At 44.4% G+C, this 18,550-nt stretch overlaps 1 protein-coding gene across 1 annotated transcript; it reads right to left on the bottom strand.

Annotated features, from left to right (window-relative positions):
- Window positions 1-4,563: 4,563 nt before the first annotated feature.
- LOC105186750 (gamma-aminobutyric acid receptor alpha-like) lies at window positions 4,564-16,922 on the bottom strand. Its single transcript, XM_011147170.3, has 11 exons — window positions 16,369-16,922; window positions 11,781-12,007; window positions 11,009-11,076; window positions 9,809-10,029; window positions 9,470-9,552; window positions 7,172-7,371; window positions 6,998-7,085; window positions 6,602-6,762; window positions 6,116-6,295; window positions 5,277-5,428; window positions 4,564-4,978 (listed from the first exon to the last, which is right to left on the bottom strand). Exons 1-11 carry the CDS (start codon window positions 16,512-16,514, stop codon window positions 4,765-4,767), a joined length of 1,740 nt encoding a protein of 579 aa, XP_011145472.3. The 5' UTR covers window positions 16,515-16,922; the 3' UTR covers window positions 4,564-4,764.
- Between the last annotated feature and the right edge of the window lie 1,628 nt (window positions 16,923-18,550).

Here is an 18,550-nt window from a genome sequence, read left to right as displayed (position 1 = left end):
CGAAAATCGAATATCGATTAATACCGTAAATCAGTGTCAGAGAATTGTCCAAGTGCAATGACAATTTGTTCTTATTTTTCAGGTACTTACCCCTTTAATTTACTTAACAAATTAACTCTGTTAAACGAACGATCCGTATCAATTTTTCTTTTCTTATAAAGAAATGAGAGAATAAATCAGTACCGAAAACCGAAAACTGATCAATACGTAATTTTTCCATCAAATTAACGCGGATAAATGAACGATTTGTATTAATTTTCTGTTTTCTTGTAGAGCAATGAAAGAGTAAATCAGTACCGAAAATCGAATATCGATTAATACCGTAAATCAGTGTCAGAGAATTGTCCAAGTGCAATGACAATTTGTTCTTATTTTTCAGGTACTTACCCCTTTAATTTACTTAACAAATTAATTCTGTTAAACGAACGATTCGTATCAATTTTTTTTTTCTTATAAAGAAATGAAAGAATAAATCAGTACCGAAAACCGAAGACCGATCAATACGTAATTTTTCCATCAAATTAACGCGGATAAATGAACGATTCGTATTAATTTTCTGTTTTCTTATAGAGAAATGAAAGAGTAAATCAGTACCGAAAATCGAATATCGATTAATATTGTAAATCAGTGTCAGAGAATTGTCCAAGTGCAATGACAATTTGTTCTTATTTTTCAGGTACTTACCCCTTTAATTTACTTAACAAATTAATTCTGTTAAACGAACGATCCGTATCAATTTTTCTTTTCTTATAAAGAAATGAGAGAATAAATCAGTACCGAAAACCGAAGACCGATCAATACGTAATTTTTCCATCAAATTAACGCGGATAAATGAACGATTCGTATTAATTTTCTGTTTTCTTATAGAGAAATGAAAGAGTAAATCAGTACCGAAAATCGAATATCGATTAATACCGTAAATCAATGTCAGGAAATTGTCCATGTGCAATGACAATTTGTTCTCATGTTTCGGGTGTTTATCTTTCTAATTTACTCAACAAATTAACTCGAATAAACGATTGATTTGTATCAATTTTTCTTGTCTTATAGAGAAATGAGAGAATAAATCAGTACCGAAAATTGAAGACCGATCAATATTTAATGTATTCATCAAATTAAAGCGGATAAATGAACGAGTCGTATCAATTTTATTTTCTTGTAGAGGAATGAAAGAGTAAATCAGTACTGAAAATCGAATATCGATCAATACCATAAATCAGTGTCAGAAGATTGTCCAAGTGCAATGACAATTCGTTCTCATTCCCGAGTCTTTCCCGAGTCGAAATATTAATTCTACATTGATCCTGCAAATTGCATCCAATTTGAAAAATCATTGCAGAATATCTAGATGCGCAATAGTGAACAAGCTTTGTCTTACCTGAACGTTACATCTGGCTACTCTCGCAGTCTCGCCCATGATGAGTCTTCAGCAGCGACGTATTCCGCAGTTATTTAATACTCGTTTATCTCGATAATGTATATGTACTTAATCCTTATATTTTAATTTAAATAAGCAATTTTTGTTGATGGCGATTATATATTCGCTTAACAGCGCAAGAAAGAGAACAAAGATAAAAACGTAAATAAAACTGCCTTTGTTAGAACTGCGCGTGAAATAAATATATAAGGATTAAATAATCATATTAGAATTAGAGGAAATGGGGAGATGAGAAACACTTTTAATTCTCATCATTCTTAAAGTTATTTTTTTCTTTTTTCTTCTCTTTTTTTTCTTTTCTTTTTTCTAATGAGAATGATGAGAATTGTAGCTCTTAAAAGAGCTGAAGCTGCAAAAAGACAACGGTTATGTCTAATAATGCTGTTTCACTAATAGAGATTTTAATTCAGATTCGGTACAATAGGAAAGATAAACAAGAATGAGAAACGGACATTCTAGCAGATTCTAAACGAAAACAGCAATCTGAGCATTATTAGACGAATAAAAATCAACACTTATAAAATTGATATCAGATTCTAAGATCATTATTCATAGTTTTCTAAATTATGTGCAATTTTTCATTGAGAATATAATTAAAAATTTGTATTCATAAACCTTAGCTTGACTCAGCAACCTTGCTTGAATAGACATTCATATTTTATGAGAAAAGAAAAGTAGAACTCATGTCACGTGAAATTAGGTTAACGAATAATCAAATATCAAACTATTTTATCATTTTTCAGATGATAAACTATGAATGCTGATCTAATTTCGACTCGGGTATGTCCTTACTTCGAGTAAGGTCCGTTAAAATCAGAAATATCTTGCGTAATAATAATGACTCGAGATACCTCGAATACCATATATGATGTATCGCTGTCCACGTCTCTCGGCGCGCTCCAAGTCTTCTCTGCATCCTGACTTCTCGATCCGACGTCCTCCTTCTAGTTACTCCGTCGCAGCACCCCCGGATACTCCATCGTAGCACTGGCGACGACACTGACTCTAGCTCTAACACTCGCGCAAGTAAGATTCGGGGACAAAGAAACGCGTAAACCGATTACTCTGCGTCGCGGTATGCGCGTCGTTCGTCGGCCCGAGGCGCAATGTCCTTTCCGCAATCACGGAGTCATATATAAGCGTACGAAAACAAACAATCGGGAAGGCACGGTTACCCCCCACCAGTCGCTGATCTTGCCGATCAATGTTGATGCCTGCGTCGTCCGTTAGCTGAAAATGAAAACAACTCGTGTTTTCAAAGCATGCCTGTGAGAGACTCGCTTCAAACTTCACAATACTTGTTTACGTCTGTTCCAAGAATCATATTACGCCGAATTCAAACTGTCTCTATTGACACGACATAGACGAGATCTGCGATCGCATTATTGATCTTTCTTTGGACAAGAAAATCCTGAGAAGAACGCTGTTCGAGAATATCACATTTTATGTTTCAGGTGCCTTGCAGATTATCGAATCCGATATAACAGATCAGCGGCGCGATTCTTTAACTCGTTATTGGAGTTAACGACACTTTCGTTATCGTTGCGCAGCTTTTCTATACCGTAGAAAAGCTGCGCAACGATAACGAAACCACTCGCACCACAGGGAAAGTATGAATGCGTCGCTATGAATAACACGCGTGGACACGGAGTACTCCAAGTCAATCACGTTATACGTGAAACGTACGTATATTTAATATTATATAAAACTTACCTTTTTAAACAAAAAGGTAAAAAAAAGGCGCCAAGTACAAGCGTAACACGTATTGTGTTATTTTTAGAAGTATCAAACTCAAATTATTTTTTTATTGTATATATGTGTACATAAGTTTTTTTACAAGTAAAACTTATAACTATAATAAAACTCTGCAACGCTTTTCTACTGTACAAAAGAAATGATATATTAGGACAGTAGCGCCAACTGAGAAACCTAACATAACATAACTAAAACTCATTTAATACATATATGACAGCATTTTTATTATAATAAAATGTTCTTGTAAATTCTCTTTATACATATACGGCATAATGTTTTATTTAAGTTTATATAGTATTATAATAAATAAATTATAAACCTTCATTATAGAATATATTATAATAAAAATGTTGTCATATATGTATTAAACAAGTTTTAGTTCGATATAGTTTTTGATGCAGCCGCGCCAAGATTTTATGAACAATTAAACCTACGCGTAAGTTGCAAGTGCGTTTTGCATCGCGCGCTGCGCGCACAATTGTTGAAATCTACGCGTAAGTTAAAAGTGCGTAAGCTGCACGCACGGTTATTAAAACTTACGCGTAATTGGGCACGCACAGCGTGCGATACAAAACGTATTTGCAACTTAAGGCCATCACACGTAGAAAAAATTTAACCGTAACCGTAAGGTTGTAAGAAAACTGACCAATCACAGTCGATCCATTCTCTTGCGACATTATAATAATCGGGCGTTTTTTTTAACTTTTAGAATTGCATTCGATAGTACTGCTATTATAAAAGTTCACAAAAAACGCCTGGTTTAAATTTTCGTAAATTTTATAAGAAGATGAAAATCAAAACCAGATGCTTTTTGCGAACTTTTAGATTTGTATTCGGAGGATATCACGATCCTCCGCCAATTAAATTGTTAATTCTATTGATGAAATGTCGTATGATGATTTCTTTTACAAATTTTCGAAAATAAGGGCTCTGAAAAACAATTATTTTCACGCATTTTCAGTAGAGAAAAAAATTAAAAAATGGCACTACCTTATACAATTTGACAAGTATTATCAAATGCATTTCTAAAAGTTTGTAGAAAATAGTTGGCATAGTTTCCACTAAATTTTTTGGAAGCTGGTAAATTGTGGTTTGAGTCTTGACTAAAATTAGTTTAATAAAAAATATTATACCACAAATTTTTGGCACAATAATTGAAGGGAAGAGTTCAGGACTATAAGGTGTTTTAATTTTTAAATAGTGCGATATAACGATAGATCTGATAAAATTTTATTTTTTCAGTAAATCAATCACGATTTTCATAATAGAAAATTTGAATGTATAAATTTAAATTTGGGGTTTAAATTAAAAGTATTTTATTTTATAGATGTATATAAATAATGAAATTAAATTTGAAAATATTTAACGTCATACAGCTAACGCGATCGCGAAACAGCGAAGAGTTTGAGAACAGAGCTATCTAATATACTATTGCAATAAGATAGAAACACAACTCTCAACAAAATTTGGCGTAAATCGGTCTGAAGTAAAGGACGAATATGCACATATGCCTTCTAATTTTTCTTGGCTCACATTGTATCGTTCGCTTTATTATCACAATGGAAAATTCGTTAATGAGAGATCGATCCGATCGGCGGGTCCTGCCACTTAAATTCCTCCTGATAGGTAACGTAGACCACCCAGTAGCAGACGTTGAGTAGGCCGAAAGACGCGGGGAAGACTATGCGAGCCACCCTGTCGATGTAAGACACGCTGTTTATGTGCCTCGACAGTCGATCGCCATATTTTCGATAACTACTGGCTGCTTCGCGTTGTCGACGGCGTCTGCGATTTTAAATATTAATTATAGTTTTATTTTACACTGATAACATAGATAAATACAGAATACAGAAATAATATCACATGTAAATTTATCATCAATATTTAATACTTATTATTTATTAGAGCAGATAATTAAGACCGATATCTAGTTGATAAAAATAACAAATAACAGATAAACAAAAAAGAATAAATAATAAATATAAGATTGACTTTTTTGAATTAAAAGAATATTAGATTATAAACGGTGGACGAAAATATACAGGAAATCTATTTAAATATTAATAAATACGCGTAAAGATACCTGAACGCATCGTCGCCCGCCAAGCAGTACAGAAATTGTCGCCACAGTGGCAAAATAAGCTCGGTCTGTGTCTGTCGTTCCATCGTCGAGGGCTTTGAGGAAACGGCAACTGTTATGGAACGACAAGAATCTCGTTCATATGTGACTCCATCCTACCGAAAAGAAAACATTGCTTAAGCGCGATTAATATTTGATAATTCACACGCCGCGCGTGTCTTCTATTTCTCTCTCTCTCTCTCTCTCTCTCTCTCTCTCTCTCTCTCTCTCTCTCTCTGTCTTGCACACAATGGATTCATGCACGATAAATTATTGACTTCAAGATCAAAGCGCACTAATTCAGTGATGAACGACGTCTCAAGGAGACGTCCTGGCGTCCTCAGATGTCCAAGAGACATTTCAGGCTGCAGTTTCATTTCGAACGCGACGGTATAAATCAGGGTTGAGAAAGTTACTTTGTAAAAGTATCTAGTTACAGTTGCAGCTTTTTTCACTGAAAAAGTAACTGGTTACAGTTACAAGTTACTGACTTTCAAGAATAACATGTTACAGTTATAGGTATTTAGAAAGTAACGAGTCGTTACTTTCCAGTTATTTTTTTACAATAACTGTGTTATTATTTTAAATTTTGTAATTGCGTAAATTCCTTCAATTTTATGTGAAAGTAGTTTGTTGATTATTATATCCCTCATATATTGTATGTAATTTTTACAAATTAGATTAATTAATTAAAATAAGCAATACATATTTATTCTTTAAGACTATTAATAACTGTAACTGTAACCTCGTTACAAATAACGAGTTACTTCTCAACCCTGGCATAGATAGCATATCGAACTAACGCTGTACAGCGCACACATGAGAGAGCCGCGTCTTCTGGCGCTGCTCTCCAGGATCTCCGGGTGTACGGCTTGCGGACTGCAGGAGATCATCGTGCGGAACGTGTCCTCGAATTCTTCGTTGCCGATGCCCTCCCATTCCTCCCACTCCTCGTCGTCCAACGGGATCTCGCCGCTGCCAACCTGCGAATTCACGAAGATCGAGGTGAGGATGAATAAACGCCAGCTGGTGGTTTGGCCTTTTTCGAGTATCCCGACGCGTAGCTCGCATCGAGTCGACGGAGGGTCACACGAAAAGCTACTTGTCGTAAGAACGACGAAGGCGAGAAACTGCCCGTGTCTCGTCGTTCGCGAGTCTCAGGATGCGCGAGTTATTTCCCGAAGCAAATAACTCTGGACAATATCATGTAAATAAGATTCACGCGCCTTCCTTGAGATCCCCCACGCGAGGGGGAGCTAGAGATGCTGCGATTACGCGGAAATCGTCACCTTCGTGAAGTAGTGAACACCGGCGAACTCCAGCAGGGTGGCGATACAGTAGCCGAAGCTCATGAGGAGGAACCAATCCAGCGCGGTGGCGTATCTGACCTTCGGCAAATCCGTCCGGGAATCGAGGCTTATCGTCGAGAGTGTCAAGACGGTGGTGATACCTGCGGGATTTACGACGGTTACATGCACGTGAGACGCGACGAACTCACTTCCGATCCGTGTAATTCTCTTTTTCCTCCCCTGCCACCCGTCTCAACTTTCGGCCTCGGAGTGTTTCCAAAGGAGCGAGTACGAAAAGAGGGAAATCGAACGGGACCGCGATAGCAGCTCCGGCGATGTAAAATCCGCAAGAGGAGCAAGTTAATTGATTCGCCGGAGGGGGGAGGGGACACTCACCCAGACCCACACGGTCGCTCGTCGCCTCGCGATGGATCCAAAAAGACACCCAGCTCAGCACGACTATCAGCACGCACGGCACGTAAACCTGTGAAACGATGTGAAGAGGGAAGCGGAATGTAGCCTGTAATTGTCGATCGCTTGCCACGTGTGTCGTGCATTCTGTGCGCTCACCTGTATGAGGAAGTAGCCTGTATGTCGTTGCAGATTGAAGGACACCTGCAGCACCGAGAACTCGCCCTCGCGGCGCACGAAGGTGAGGTTCCTGTACGGCGAGCCCATCAGGTCGAACTGCGACAGCGCCATTCCGGGCACGAAGTTCACCGATGAGCCTTCCTGCCACTCGTAAACCAACTGCCCAGATGTGTACGCGTCTGACAAAGCGACGGAACAATCATCGTCATTAATACCGCAATATTGTGATTAATCGTCAGATCAGAGGGTTGTGAATAACGGACGAATCAACAGATTCGATGAACTCCATTGCGACGTAAGCGAGGACTCGTCTTGGGGACTCAGGCAGGAAGGATCCTCGCGCCTCCGACGGGTATCCGAAGGATGCCTCCTGTCTCATCCCGACAAACAGTAACGTTACATCAATGTCACAGTTTCTCGCTCGACAACGATGTTATGTACCAACGTGTGTCATATTACACTCACGTTGCTGAGAGGGAGATTATAGTATCGATGCGACGTTGCTGCTAATGAACGGACAATTAATCGTTCCGATCCGCGACCGTGGCCGAACCGGTCACGAGAGTCCTTCCCGGATACGACGGATGAATATGGAGATCGCATACTTGACCCGCGGATATCTCCCGACCGATACTTCCGACCGATACTTCCGACTTTCGATAACTCCTAGCTGAAATCGGCTGCCCCGAGAGAGGGTGGTCCCGGTCGTTTATGATAATAAATCCCGATATTGCGTTGCACCGTAGGCCTCGGGTGCCAGCTGACACAGAGGACATGCTGCGGACCCGGCACGTAAAACGGAAGAAACGGAACGCGCCGCGGAATATCGAATTTATTGCGATCGTAGGGTCGTAACGCGGACGACATCGCGGACGCGCGCGTCGGAGGGTAATATCGGACAGAGGGTGGTGGATTCTTGCGTTATGTGCTCTGGGAACCGCGATCGGATGAAGTGTTATGCGCTTCCGGTTGTTCGTTACGAGCACATTTCCGTCGCGCTGGCTCTCGATCCGATGCACCGCGGAAGGACAACAAACGAGTGGAAAAGATTTCTCACCGACTCGCTCGTAACGCGAGAACGCGAGCGGCGTAAAATGAAAGCCGCGGTTTATCGTTGATCGCAAGAGAGCGCGTTTCGTTATCGCTGACTTTTCCAGCCAATTCATCCAGTTTCTTCTACTGCAATTTCCACGTAATTTTCGCTTCAATCGCTGGTCATACTATTTATGTGCAATTTGGCAGAATTTGGTTTCTCAAATCTGGTTTAATTGTATCGATGTTCTATAATCGAAGGCTTATCCCGAGTAATCAAGTGATTAAGCGATTCAATAATTATTGATCTTGACTCTGAGGACCTTAATTAACCCTTCTTTAACGCCCGACTTTTTTATAAGTGTTTTAAGAATAAAATTTGAGTTTTTTTTTAGAAGTGAGACTATAAGTAATGATAACCAAAAAAAATATCAGAATTTTATATTGGTTTTTTTTATCGTTCGTTTTTTGTTTATTGGTAAATACGACTTGGATCCTAAAAGCATATACGAAATGAGCAATCTATACAGAGAAAAATGAAGGGTAATCTATACGACATAACTCTGATAGTCAACTTGACATTTTTGAGCTGAAATTTACTATATTTGTGAGTGAAGTTTATCATTCAGAACGTCATGCTTACTATTTCAGAAAAATATCTTATAGATCACCATTTAGATAGCCAGATCGTCTCTTCATTTTTCACCGCATAAAAAACTGTAGGTCACCAGGTTTCACGAAAATAGGTTGATTTCTTGATTTTCGTGTCCACTATATTGGATTCGCCATTTTGAATTTCTGTATTCTTTTAATTTTGCATCTGAGAAAGCTTCCAAATGTATAAAATTATAACAGATACCAATCTATTCATTTATAGTGCACTTCTAGATGTCAGTAACAATGCTAACTATGCCTACTTGGAATTTGACAAAACATATTATCATTAAAACTGAGCTAAAAACAGACTAAACCGAATTTACATACAATCTATATATCATTTTTTAGAAAAAGAATTCACCTTTATAGTGGTGCAAAGAAAACGAAAATATCTCCTTTTTTGACTAAGTTATGGATTCTTAAATGCGTTTCTGGTAACTATAGTTACCAGTAGACATTAAAGGATTAAGTCCTGAATCCTTATTTCCTCTTTGAGAACACTGATTATTTCGTAACGCGAAACCCGACTGCTCGGGATGCGAAACAAATGCCGCGTATCGTCATTTCGTCTGGCAGTTCGACACTTACAGCTTCCCATTATCAACGGGCAAGATTGTCGGTCCATGGGGAAATTCCTCAGCTCCATGGGGCACTTGGCCTTAATGGTGAGCCTGCGTTGCGAGACAACGTTGAAAAAGAGAAAGAAGATGAGTGGAAGGAATACAGGTGTCTACCGTGCGGAGAGCGAAAGAGAGATGACGCGTTTCCCCACGCGATATTTCGCAAAGCTGCCGAAACAGAAGTTCCGCGGGCGCGACTTCGCCGTCGTGGGGGAGTCATATGTGGAATCGGCGAAATCCCGAAAGAGCTTCGATCTCCGTTACACACAGGCACATTACAGGCGCGAATTCGCGCGCGTGAACAAACCTCATGGAGTACAATATATCGCCGTCCTGAGAGATCCTCAGCAATTTGTTCGGCACAGTGATGGTGTGCACGTAACTGTGCTTGCCGTTGTAGAAGTAAGTGTCGGGACGCCAGATCCTCTCGAGCATTTTGATGCTGAGACTGAGCGACTTGATCGGACCCAGGAAGCTTAAGCGCGAGTCACGCCACGATTGCCGGAAGTAACAGTCCATCGAGTAGTCCTGGAGGAAGTAGACGGAAAAATTTTCAGACGATCAGCCGGGATCGTTCTTATACAGGGCGTTTCAGGAAGCGACAGATACAGATGCAGAGAGAGAGAGAGAGAGAGAGAGAGAGAGAGGACGGCTGGAGCCGAAACCGCGTTCCAGTCATGTTGCGTAAATGCGTTCACGCGTATGGAACGCGGTTGGAACGCGCGGGTCACCTCTGTACTTCCGCCCCCGCCTGACGTAACTCGCAAGGAACATCCGTAAAGTGTGTATCTCCGATTTCGACGAAACTTGGCATATTTGTAGCCAAAGTAGTCAAAAATAAGAGACCCATATATTTTTTATCGGCAATAGCTTAGATTTAAGGGATGAAACTGCTCCTCAAAGTTCCATCCCCTTTATGCTATCTCGATAATTATTGCAGACAGGAAAAAGCTTTTTAAACCAAAATTGTACGATTCTTTATGCTGTGCAATTTTTGTTTAAAAAGTTTTTTCCTATTTGCAATAATTATCGAGATAGCATAAAGGGGATGAAATTTTGAGGAGCAGTTTCACTCCTTAAACTTGAGCCATTGCCGATAAAGAAAATATGGGTGTCTTATTTTTACTTATTCTACAAATATGCCAAGTTTCGTCGAAATCGGAGACACACACTTCGCGGATATTCCTTGTCAGTGAATACCGTCGAGTCGCACTTCGGCGGTCGTCGAGTCGAGCGCCGATACCTTTTTTCTCTTTTAGGAGCTCGCTGCGGCTTGGAAGGGAAATCGCTGGAAAACCGGGACTCTCGCGTCTCCCACGGAAGCTCCTTTTGCAGGGAATTTTGCAAGGAAAATTCATCGGCGAAGCAAGGACAGTCGGTGAATCCAATTTATCAAGACCTCTCCGTTGGTCCTCTACAAGCCTTCAGCAGGAATTCTGAAACACCCTGTACTACTTGGTGCAACCGCGCGGAGGATGAAGAGTGGATTTATATGTCTGAATCTCACCATATCGAGCTCGGACACCGGGCCCATACTTCTAATTAAAATATTGGTTTTCACCACCGTGGGAACGCCTGGAAAAGAGAAGGAAAGAAAAAAAGAAATGACGAACATGAAAACTTTTCGACAGTGACCGCGCCGGAGATTCACGAGACGTCAATATCACAGCGTTCCAGGAACTTCGCGGGATATATATAGCTTTGTGATAAAAAAGAGAAGAGTTTTACAGCCGGCGATCCGCGGATCCGCGCATATATGCGTTCGAATGATTAATCGGAATAGATTCGAAGATACACGCGATATTTCCACAAACAATACATCTTTCCTCCGGCATGAGAGATCCGCCGACGCGACATGTCGCTCGCGCTCTTAGCCATCGATCGCGGATTAATGCGGTTAGACCGCTGTGTGTACGTGTGTGTGTGTGTGTGTGTACGCGCGCGCGCGATCTTCCTCGAACCTTTTGGAATCCAATTACCCGCCGCTATTATTTCCCGCCATATGATATCGATCGCGATTAACGTAAGTACGGGACGTACGGGGCTAACGATGAAATCATCTCTGGATGCTGCAGCGCGACCGCAGCGGAGAGAATATATTGGCCTCGCAGTAGTTATAATAATTAATATCAATATCGGACGCGCGGCCGAGCGTTTCCACACGTCGGCCGCGTCGGTCGCGTCGGTCGCGGCGGTCGCGGCGGTCATTTGCTCAGACGTCGAAACCTACAAATATCCGACATTTTGAGCATCCTGCCCGCGGCCTTTCACTTCCTCACCTTTACCGTGCGTGGGCAGCTGACTGTTTTCGTAATTCATCAGCAGATTCTCCAAGACCATCGTGATATTCCTCGAGACGATGTCGTTGACGGTGGCCCTGGGCACTCTGCCGATCGCCAACGTGGGGCCCAGCGACGTCTCGGACGGCGCGAAGCCCGTCGCCGCTCTAATTTCGAGCGCGTGGAAACGATACTTGCACATGGTGAGCGGCACGAGGATGACGAAACTGCGTGCGACATCAGTATATTCATTATTTCGCGGACGCGACGAGAGATCTGTAATACTCTGTTTATACAGAATGAAGCGCGGTATCGCGCAAGACAAACAGATCGCGTTTGACGATTGTGCACCGAGAAAGAGAGAGTGAGAGAGAGAGAGAGAGAGAGAAAGAGAGAGAAACTAGAGGCAAATCGCCTTCGCTCGCTCTGTTGCACAATTGACGGTTTCTTGGCAAATCTTGAAGCCGTACATCGCCGTCATCGCCGAAAATAAAGTCGAACCTACGTGGGGAACAACTATTTATTTCAACGAAGGGTGCGGACTCTCGCATTCTCGCACCACGCGGCGATTACCGATAATCGAGTCACGAGGTTTGCTCTGATAAAAATAAAATTGGAAATTCGTCCAAGTAAATCGCTCCTCGAGCCGGCGGCCGCACGCATTCTCCTTGACTCGCTCGAGAGAGGTTGATGAGGCAATTGTTATGTTGCGAGGGGACGGTGTTTCTCGATGTATTCGGGTTGGCTGGATGAATGACGACGAATGAAAACGGGACGAGCGCAAATTGCGAAGAATGATTAATAACGGCGGGACACGTGTCCGTCGACGCACGTGAGCTCGAGAGCGGGCGTTAAAAACAGCGCAAACAGCGCACAATGTTTTAGCGGGAGTCGTCGGCCGCACGTCAAATTACGTTCCGCATTATGAATGAGCGGCGAACGTCGATAATTGGAATTCATTAAGTATGCAGTGGACGTGAGTGCGCTTTCTATGGATATGTGAATGGGACTGATCGTCGTAGCGAGCTCGATTCGACACGAAACCTGACGTTCCGTCCTTCCGCAAGGGGACGCATTTTAAGCCGCATCGATTGCTCGCAGCATTTTAAGCCTAAAAAGTATCGCTTTAATATCGCGCCGACAGAGCGGGCGGGTTCCGAATTTTTACCATACCTCTGCCCGTAACGGCAGAAGAAAATCCCTAATTAATCATTTATTAATAATACCTGATAAAAATATTCTGTACATAGAGTAAATTTTATCTTTCACTTTAACTTAATATCTTAATCGCGCTCTTTTCTCTATCTCTCTCTCTCTCTCTCTCTCTTTCTCCTCTTTTCGATACTATTTAATGACGTGTATCGCAGACGTATCTCTGAATTTTTAACGATTTGAAATTAACCCGTAACGACTACAGAGTTATCTTATAATTGCTCTAACACATGGTACACTGTGTTCCCGCTGAGGTTCGCTCCACGTGTCGCGCATTCTCGTCGATTGATTACCTTCCAGCCGCGCGTCGGATGACTTTAGCGGCGAGTCCACGGGACGAGCGGGAATATCTACGTGGAAAAATGTGCAGACGGCCATCCGGGTATCTCGTTCGTCGCTCTAAACGACGTAACGACGAGCGGTGTGACGGCGTTAACGTTACAAAGATATTACAAGGAGTTATTTGGAGCACGCTGCAGCGCTTCTCAGCGCTCTCGCGCCCACATTCCCCGTCGCCCTTCGGACATAGTCACCGCGAAATAGCATCCTCCACGTGCCAGAACTTTGTTCGTCAGATTATCCGCTACCGATAAACCGCAGCTCGCGACACACGCGAAGAGACATTCGTCGGCTAATTGTAAGTGCAGTCGCTCACCCGCGGCTGACTTTCGAGATTTTTCGCACCTCCGTCGCGGAACGTGACTTCGGGCCTCATATTTTCAGCGTGCTCCCACGCGCGTCCGCATACTTTCCCGGAAAAATCCTGCGATGATGTCCGGCAGCGAGATTTCCATTCTCTCTCTTTCCCCCCCCCCTCTCTCTCTTTCTCTCTCTCTCTCTCTCGTTAGCCGTACGACTGCATCGTGATTGAATCTTCATCGCGACGATGTAATAGAGTCGCGAAAAGGAGCGAACAACGAGCACTCTGGAGCCCGTAGTCGATTTAAGACGTAAAGTGAGAGGAGGAGCTGCAAGCGGGCAGGGGAAAAAGGAAAAGTGGAGGAGAGTACCTCTTCTCATCCGCCGATTCAGCATTACCTGGCCGTGCGGTGATCCACGAGGGTTCGCGTCACTGTTTCGAGAGAACGTCGCGCCCCGTCGAGTCGCGATCCCGCGCATTTCGTATCGCGCTCGATTTCCGGCTGAAAATCGATCCGGCGTTCTCGAGCGAAAATCGATCGGACTGTACACGACCCGTTTACCAAAGAACTCGACTCGTTTGCAGTTACATCGTGATTCACCGCGGAGGGACACGAGCTCAACCGTTCTGGTTAAAGGTGTCGTGTAATTCCTCGCGATCTGTCGAATCCGAGCGGAGTTGAGGGAGGGAATACGAAAAGAAAAGAGTAAATAAAACGCAGGTGAGAACTTCTTCTCCAGCCACGTCGTAGACTTTAATTGAGACTTTTCATCGCACGTTCGAAGCGTCACGTGCGCGTTTATCCTCCCTCCGGCGGACTTCTATAACGTGGATGCATTTCGCACGATCGACTCTCTCTCTCTCTCTCTCTCTCTCTCTCTCGCGCGAATACACCGCGCTTATATTTCCGCGTCTTAAGCGTCTACCGGGCCGAGCCGAGCCGAGCGAGTACGAACCTATCAATCCGTCGATTTCCATCGCCTCGTACATACCGGGCTTATTTCTGCCGGGTATTCGAGGAATTCAGAGCGCAAATTGACGGGCGCTCTTACGCGCGACCGCTGCTTAAATATCTTTAATTAATAAATGCCTTTCCTTATTTTTCCTCGGCGAGAATGCGCTGTGAGAATGCGCCGCGGTATGAAAGTCGAGGTGCATTTGAAGCGCGAAATCGAAGGACGGCTGTGCCTCCTTTTCTCTCTTTCTCTCTCTCTCTCTCTCTCTCTCTCTCTCTCTCTCTCTCTCTCTCTCTCTCTCTCTCTCTCTCTCTCCTTTTCCTTTTTTTATTCGAGGATCCGCGGCGTTCGGGCCGAGGCTTTTATTACCGGAGGCCCGGCAATTCACCGGAAAACGGCGAGCTTTTAATCATTCTAATTCGGATATCACATGATGCCCGCGCGACAATCGCACATCACACCGTTTTCTATGATCGCGAAGTGCGAGGACGGCAAACGCGATGTCTGGATTCATTTATGGCCCTGCGAGGGAATTGCACAAATTATCGACGATACTTCCGCCAGTGGAATAACATTATCGCGCGGACACGTAAAAACGAAGCGACGCGTCGAACGCGATGCGTGCAGTTTGCAAACCACGACGATGCATATGCAGAAGTTGCGGCCAGCCGATCTCCCGAAACCATCTCATCAATCCCCTCATGGCTCCCGAAGTTCGTTTGCAAATAAATTCAACTCAATTTGCGATTTGCAATTGCGACTGCGCACGCGCGCGCGTTTACAGCGAATGACACGTAGTTTTTTTTTCATTTCGACGGACGATGATGGAATCTTTTCGAGACTTTTATCCTGAGACTTATCGATCACCGCGTGTATAATTATCGTATATCCGATGACACCTCGATGATCAGAATTACCCTGACTGAGACGAGTGTCAACCTCGTATCGAAAAACGCCTCTCTCACAAAAGGATGCGCCGCTGCAAAGCTTCCGACGTTTCCGGAACATTCGCGTTCGCTCGGACGACCGCTCGAGATACGCTTGATTAAATTCAGAGGACTAATTACGTCTCCCGTGAGAGTCTTCTGTGTGTATCTATACTTGAAACATCCAGGTGCTCCCTTTCCCCCTCTCGCGACTCGCGGTTCGCATGATAATCGCTCAAGATACATCTTTGAGCCTCATGCGTCACAAGTGCCGGCGACTTTGATGTACGAAGCGATTAAACATCTCATCGCATCGCATTCAGATGCATGCAAAACGTTTGCAGATACGGCATGTAAAACAACGGACGCATTGAATAAGCCACGAGCGACCTGAATAACAATCGGCGGCCACGGCAACCCGCCATACACGAGACGGAACGTTGTACGCGCGAGCGCGATTCTTTCGCAAGTGAGAGACTTGAGGTCCCGCCAACGGAATCGAACAGGATGTGGAGGTTCATGAATGATATGGTCCATGAAACTTTATCAAAACGTCGTATCAGAAATGTCTCGTAATTCCAACTTAACGAACGATGCAAGTCGGCGCGAAGGTGCGCGTCCGAGAAGACACTCGCGTAGAGAGCGACGGCGCTTGACAGGTCGTAAGGCCGAGTGATGTCGCGGGGATTTGCCGAAGGATTTTTCACGCGGAATGTTTCACGCGAGGTCACACATCCCGTCGCGCGCTCGAATGCGAACAGAAAACGAGACTGCGCGGCGATGTACGGCGAGTGAATCGGCCAGTGAATCGGCGGCCGCGCTCTCTCGACGATCGCTACTTTTTTTCTACTCACAGCGACAGTTCTCTCGGCGTCATCATGTTCCCGGCGTCCGGTTGACTCGCGGCTCCGCTCCGGCGAGATTTCAACAGCACCCACGTAGTGACTCGTCGTCGTGTGTTGGCGCCGAGTTGAGTTTGACACGAGGCGCGACGGCCCATTGCGGCGGCCGCGTGGATCTTCCTGCCACGAACCCCCTAAGACGCGGCTTACAGCGTCGCGCGGCGCGCAAGCCCCGAAATCACCGCCGATCGTGTTCGCGCTTAACCGCTTCAACGCGCCGCGCGGCAAACTCAACGTTCGATCTCCAATCGTAAATCGAGTTGCAATTAATTACCAGGGGACCCGATAACGCGTCCCGGTGTGTTTATACGATTAGGAGACGTGGCGCGGCAACTGCGGGATGTTTGGACGAACGTGCCGAGTGTGTTTCTTGTAAACGCGCAGATCGAGCTCAGAGCTCCTTGGAAAAGATAAAGAGGAGAATTTTGATTTCGTTGAGGATGGAAGCGATGGTACATTAAGATGGATAGAAAGGGAATAAATTAATCCGAAACTAATTGCGAAGATAGAAAGCTAATCGGGAGATTGAGCGTACTTTAAAGTCGCCGAAATTGAGAACGTTCGAGAAATGAAGAAAATTTATTAAAGTATCGCTCTGTGCTTCTCGCGTATGTACGTTCTTTTTAACTCTGACAGTTTGATTACTAGTCATCAGGGTGTTGTTGAAGCGTTCACGCCGTTCAGACGGAAAATGAAACCACATCTGACGAGGCCGAGATGATTTGGTCCTACAATCAACGAGATTTCGTACATCACTTCTCTCTCTCTCTCTCTCTCTCTCTCTCTCTCTCTCTCTCTCTTCCTCTCTCGTTAAATCACATTAAACTCCGAGCAGCTAGAAAATTTAAACGCGTTAATTAACAAGTTTCCTGCCGCGCACTGATCGCGAGCGCGGTGTTTCGGCCGGGCTGCACACTTGATTCAGAGAAGTTAGTTTCGTCCACACATTCACACACATCTAAGTGCGAAATTTATACGAAGGTGAGCTCGCGCGACAACGACACGCTGTGTCGCATGAGGCGAGTCTTACGGACTCGACTGATACGACCGGAGTGGTTAATGAATGCTAATGTAACATTTCTTTCGCGTCAAACGCGAAAAAGGTAGCGCCAACATGTCGACGATGCTTAGAAGCGATTTGTTTTATTGGCGGAGACGTAAGGGAAGCGCAATTCGCGGGGAACTCTTAATAAAGCGTGATTAATTTTCAGCGACGCGCGCGTTCGTCGCGATAAGAGACGTGTCCTCGCTCGGAAGTTCCGCGAGGGTGGAGTTTCGCAGGAAAAGCGCGCTCCTCGATTTGGAAAGTTATCGAGGCCGCGAAGTGATTTCTCGGCCGCATTTCCACGCGGACATGCGCGAAACTGATCGAGACGCGTCCTCTCCTCCAGGATTCCGGCTGTGGAAATGATTTCCGACCAGAGTCGATGTTGCCGACGGGAAAACTCTTATCGCCCCTCGGAGGTAAGTGAACCCATCCTGCCGGCGGAGGAAGTCGCTTATCGATTGTAAATCTAACCGCTGTTACACCCACACGCTATCGCAGCCGGAGTGATTCGCAAGTAGCGCGCGCGCGACCGTGAAACGCTAAAGCGCCAACTTTACGTGCGCACCGCGATTTTGCGAGAGCACCCTCGAGATATCGATCGTCTCCGCGAGATCGGTGTTTCTTCCGCAAGTACGAGCGGATTCTTTCTCGGCCACCGTGTCGAAAATGTTGCGAGATGGAACGACGATAATCCGCGTCTCTCGCGGGGAGGATTCTTCCATCTGCGGTCTTAATAAGGAAGCGGCACTCGACGTTTCCGCACGGCGCTCGCAAATCATCCTTACACACCCCCGCGCCAAGTGCTCCAAATCCCGACAGTCCACTTATCGGATAACTTTGTCGCGGTAATGCATGTGATATGACGCGGAAGTGAATCTTCATTAATGCTTAGCCGGGTGCCCATTAATTTTGATCTTATCTCCGCGCCGGCCGCTTTCCGGGCTCTTATTTTTCAGGGGGTCGCGTTCGCCCGAGAGACGCGACTCTCGTTAGAACGCCGGAAGCCGCTCGCGAGGCTCGCCCTCGCTCCTTCTTCTCACCCTCCTCACCCTCGCGGTGGATCCTTTTTATTCGCGACTCGAGTGA

This window comes from Harpegnathos saltator, unplaced genomic scaffold (genome assembly GCF_003227715.2).
Source record: "Harpegnathos saltator strain DR-91 unplaced genomic scaffold, Hsal_v8.6 scaffold585, whole genome shotgun sequence".
Lineage (NCBI taxonomy): Eukaryota > Metazoa > Arthropoda > Insecta > Hymenoptera > Formicidae > Harpegnathos > Harpegnathos saltator.
Note: the sequence above shows the minus strand (reverse complement) of the source record. Positions and strands in the feature narration are given on the sequence as shown.

Bases quoted from the DNA above. Each gene is read 5' to 3' on its own strand.
- LOC105186750 (XM_011147170.3), bottom strand. From the start codon at position 16,514: ATGGGCCGTCGCGCCTCGTGTCAAACTCAACTCGGCGCCAACACACGA. The intron at 9,553-9,808 runs GTTTGTTCACGC...CTCGCAACGCAG, and splicing joins GATATATTGTACTCCATGAG to GCTCACCATTAAGGCCAAGT. The intron at 5,429-6,115 runs GTTAGTTCGATA...TCTTTTCGGTAG, and splicing joins TCATGTGTGCGCTGTACAGC to GATGGAGTCACATATGAACG.